We start from the raw sequence: 4,181 nt of genomic DNA on the forward strand, positions 1-4,181 counted from the left end.
TCTGATCATTGCACTCATTTCTTATTTGGTTTTTGAAACTGCTTTTCATTTCTCATAGTAGAGAAAACGAGCTTGTTGTGTCAAATAGATGATGGAATGTGAACACAGGGCAATGGGAGGAAATAATCAAAGAAGAAAACAGATTGTTATCATAGGTCAATTATGCTTCTTGCCTTGCATCATCAGCTCAACCGAGTGTAGCTCCTTCCTGTTGAGCTAACAGTTTTGTCAGTCTTCTGATGCTGTTCCCTTCTTTACCTTGTGAGGAAAGAACAATTAAACCAATTATGCTTCTCGAGGGAACCTTAATACCACTTCAAGAACCATGCCCTGGCGTCTATTTTGTGTAAATTTCCATGCCGACCTGCTTTTTTTGACTCACAGGTTGTTTCATGCCATAGATGTTTTTGATCAGGAAATTTTACCATTTGGGAGCTTTGAATGCTTGATGTGGGTATTATAAGCATGCATAAGTACTAATCCCAATCGTCGATTGGATCAGGGCAAGGTGGTTAATACCAATTAATTTTTTAGATTCCGGGATTCACATTATTTCATCAAACTTTCGGTTTTGAGTGACAAAAACACCAAAGGGTATCACCAATGCATTGGTGATTGATCAGGCACTATCCACAGCCATGTATGGTTGTGGCGCATGCAACTTGTCTCATGGGTTCATCCTTGCGATGGTCGTGAGCCAGAAGCAAATGTCTGGACTTCTTTCTGGTATCTTTTTTCTTTCGCGCACTTTTAGCATTGGCTGGCGATTATTAGAAACCCTAGGAGGCCGCATGAACTAGTTGTCTGATTTTCGGAAGTAGCCTACTCGACATCTCATCTTTCTTCCGTATTTCTATGTACGTCTATCTGCATGCACGGCATGTATCCTGATATGCTTGAATCCGATGCCTTTGAGCTCTATCTTTCTCCTATCTTCTTATAGGCTCTTTGGAAGAGAAAAGAGTGTCAATATGGATATGATTGAATGATGAGAAAGAGGCGAAGCTAGCTAGAGAAACTGAGATAAACTCTATCAAGTTAAATGGTTCTAAAAGCAGGATTCTCTCCACTGTATATATTCATGTTGTCGGCGCCACAATCGGTCCTGTCTAAATCAGTTAGAGAGCGGTAGGGTCTACTATCTTTTCTTGGAGCCAGATTATTACAATAGCGACCGCATAAGTACAGAGTCTACAGACCAGTAAATCTGATAATCATGGCACCGGGAACTGCTAATTTCACATTTTGCTCGACTCCCCCCACCCCGCCCCTTCTTTTTTTTTGCCTTTCCCCCCTTCAGTCACGCTTTTTCTGGGCACTGTATGTTTGACCTGAACAAACAGATCCTTCATTTATTCTGGAGCTACCGCTGCTGGAAATTTAATTTCTATACATTTTTAGGACCGTGGATTCTCGGGAAATTCCGAAAAAAATAAAAAAAGAACTTCTGAGGTCGGAAATTGTGCCTTCAATGAATCAAAGTCTCTAAGAAAGCATAATGCGTAAAATGTCCCTCGGATTCCAATGCGAGTAGTTTGCCCTAGGAGGTCAATCAACATTGCTTGCAAAATTCGTCAGTCAGTGACGGTCGAAAAGACGTTTTCCAAATCACAAACCCATCAGGAGGTGAAAGCACTTCAATCTAAGCAAGATGCGCATATCTCTCTCTCTCTCATTCCTGCACATCATTGGCACAATCTGCACAATCTGTCATGCATGCTTATGTACATGAACCGCATTTGCAGATGTGAAATTATAGCAGCAAACCAGAAAAGAAGAAAGTGGGATTCAAGACCATGTGAGATTTCCTTAATCCTTCTCCTCATGAACAATATAGAGAAAACAAAATTCAAAACCAGCAGAAGAAGAAAGAAAAATGAACCCCCCGGAAAAGAAAAAAAATGAAAGATAAACTGACTAGTAGTTAATACTTCTCTCTCTCTCTCTCTCTCTCTCTCTCTCTCTTCTGTACTACTGAGTGGTGAGGGAGGAGGCATTGCCTGTGGAAGCAGAGGTGGAGGAAGAAGAGGAGTTCTTGTGGTTGTGCATCCACACCTTGAACACCTGCCTGCTCACCCCAACGCTCCGGCAAAACCTCTCGATCTCGTCCTCCTCATCCTTCCTCTGCATCTTCCACCCCAGCTTCTCCGCGAACGCCAACATCTTCTCCTTCTGGTCTGTCGTGAACTTTGTCCTGAACCTCTTCTTCACCCCGCTGCCGCCGCCGCCGCTCTCCGGCGAATCTGCCGCCATGTTCAGCTGCCTCCCCCGCCCATACTCCACGAGCTCCCCACCGCACAACTCGGCATTGTCCCGGCCGCCGGACCGGCACACCATCAGCCCCCCACTGCCGGCGTGGGCGGAGACGTAGGTCATCTTCCGGTGGAAGTTGCGGTGGCAGCCGCACGCTGCGCATTGGAGGCTGCCCGGGGAGGTGTCGTCCAATGTGAACTCGCCGCACCCGTCGGTCGCATAGCTCCCCAAGCTGGCTGCATGGTTTCTCAAGCACTCTCTATATGCCTCATTCCTATTATCTCCTTCCATTCTCTCTCTCTCTCTCTCTCTCTCTATGTGATGCTGTTGTGGTTGGGTTGGATATGTTTCTTTTTGGGAGAATGAAGAGGGAGTGGAATTATATACGCTGCCCATGCTGGGTGTCGTATGTCATTTTCTGAAAAAAAAATAAAAATTGTTTTCTAGGGTTTCTTATCTTCTTCTTGTTCTCCCTTACCTCATTCTGAATTTTAGCTTGAGATGAATGTGAGTTGTAGAGCACTATGTTTGTTGTCATGTAGCTCTCTCTCTCTCTCTCTCTCTCTCTCTCTCTATGTTAGAGAGTGTGTGTATGTGTGCAACGTCGTCTAATTAGCAATAATGGGTTTCTGCCATCTTTTAGCATGCTCTCTCAACGATCCAAAAAGAAATTTGCACGTCCTTTCCCACCCCAAAAAAGAGCAGAATATTAGATTTTGGATCCATGTGATGATGACGACGACGAACTGTGTGGCTCCATGAAATTCAGTTTTCTGCCTTTTCATTTTTGGCTTCTATTCTTTATATTAATTTTATTTTTCCATGTCTCTATCCCTATGGAATTCGGATCTTGGTAGTTATCATCGACCTAAATAACTTTGAATGAGCAAATCGGATCTTGGTAGTAATCATCAACCTAAATAACTTTGAATAAGCATGACGAGCGCCGCAAAGATAATGCTGAGGCGTGCACGATCCACCTAACCCTCTCCTATCGGTGAACAGCTAAATTCTAAAAATCGATTAAAATGAGAATTTCTAAAAGAATATAAATTATATATTATAATTGCTATGAGCTTTCAGCAAAGGTCGAATTAGGGTGTGCTTCGGCTGTGCGGTTTGGCAGGAGTGACGTGGTACGCTTCGGTCCACTTAAATTATACATTCCAAAGTTTGGTTTTTTTATATAAATAATGTGATGTACATAAATATGAAGGTACGGACATGAAGGGATGGTTTAGCATTAGTTGTCCTTGTCGATATTTATACCGGAAAGATGAGGAGAGAAGGCACAAATGTCTTGGTTCACGGAATTCAAACCATTATAATCGGAGAAGAGGGGGACAGTCTTAGGACTTTAGGTATTAGTTCCATCCCCTTAAAGATTAGGGCAACATAAGCTGCACCACCCCTTACCGACATGATGGATGGATACTCAATAGTCAATGCCGCCTCTCTCTCTCTTTCTGACATATTTTGAATTCAATTATTACGATGTCCACCTTCAGCTCAAAATTTTCCCGAGTGTCGTGCATTTGGCGCAAATTTTGTAATCGGAAACTTTCGGATATCAATCATCCAACGGTAAAAGTGCGATTATTTTTAACATTCCGGCCAAATTGGTGGATTTATCGCCACAGAACAACGGTTAGTGAATTCGCTTGGTTCGTACTAACAGTGTTCTTTGCTTTTGCTTTTGTGTTTCTTTCTTTCTTTTTTCTTTTTTTCCCACGTTTCTCTGATCCACTACAGATTGTTATGATATGATGGTGCAAATCTCTTTCACATCTTCCACCGCACTATCACCGTCGCCTTCACCTTCGTTGTCAACTTTTAATTGCGAGCGTGGATCGTTTGTTTCTCCTCGTGAACACAAGTGACTTCGGCTGAAAAATCTGAATAGCCACATCGCATGTATTTACCTATTC

At 42.9% G+C, this 4,181-nt stretch overlaps 1 protein-coding gene across 1 annotated transcript; it reads right to left on the reverse strand.

Annotated features, from left to right (window-relative positions):
* Nucleotides 1-1,769: 1,769 nt before the first annotated feature.
* LOC104456381 (zinc-finger homeodomain protein 9) lies at nt 1,770-2,742 on the reverse strand. Its single transcript, XM_010071159.3, has one exon. The coding sequence runs from the start codon at nt 2,647-2,649 to the stop codon at nt 1,972-1,974; it is 678 nt and encodes a 225-aa protein (XP_010069461.2). The 5' UTR covers nt 2,650-2,742; the 3' UTR covers nt 1,770-1,971.
* Nucleotides 2,743-4,181: the final 1,439 nt, after the last annotated feature.

The sequence above is a fragment of the Eucalyptus grandis genome, chromosome 8, assembly GCF_016545825.1.
Source record: "Eucalyptus grandis isolate ANBG69807.140 chromosome 8, ASM1654582v1, whole genome shotgun sequence".
Taxonomy (NCBI): Eukaryota; Viridiplantae; Streptophyta; class Magnoliopsida; order Myrtales; family Myrtaceae; genus Eucalyptus; species Eucalyptus grandis.

What these genes read in the sequence shown, in the direction of transcription:
- LOC104456381 (XM_010071159.3), bottom strand. Translation starts at nt 2,649, where the DNA reads ATGGGCAGCGTATATAATTCCACTCCCTCTTCATTCTCCCAAAAAGAA.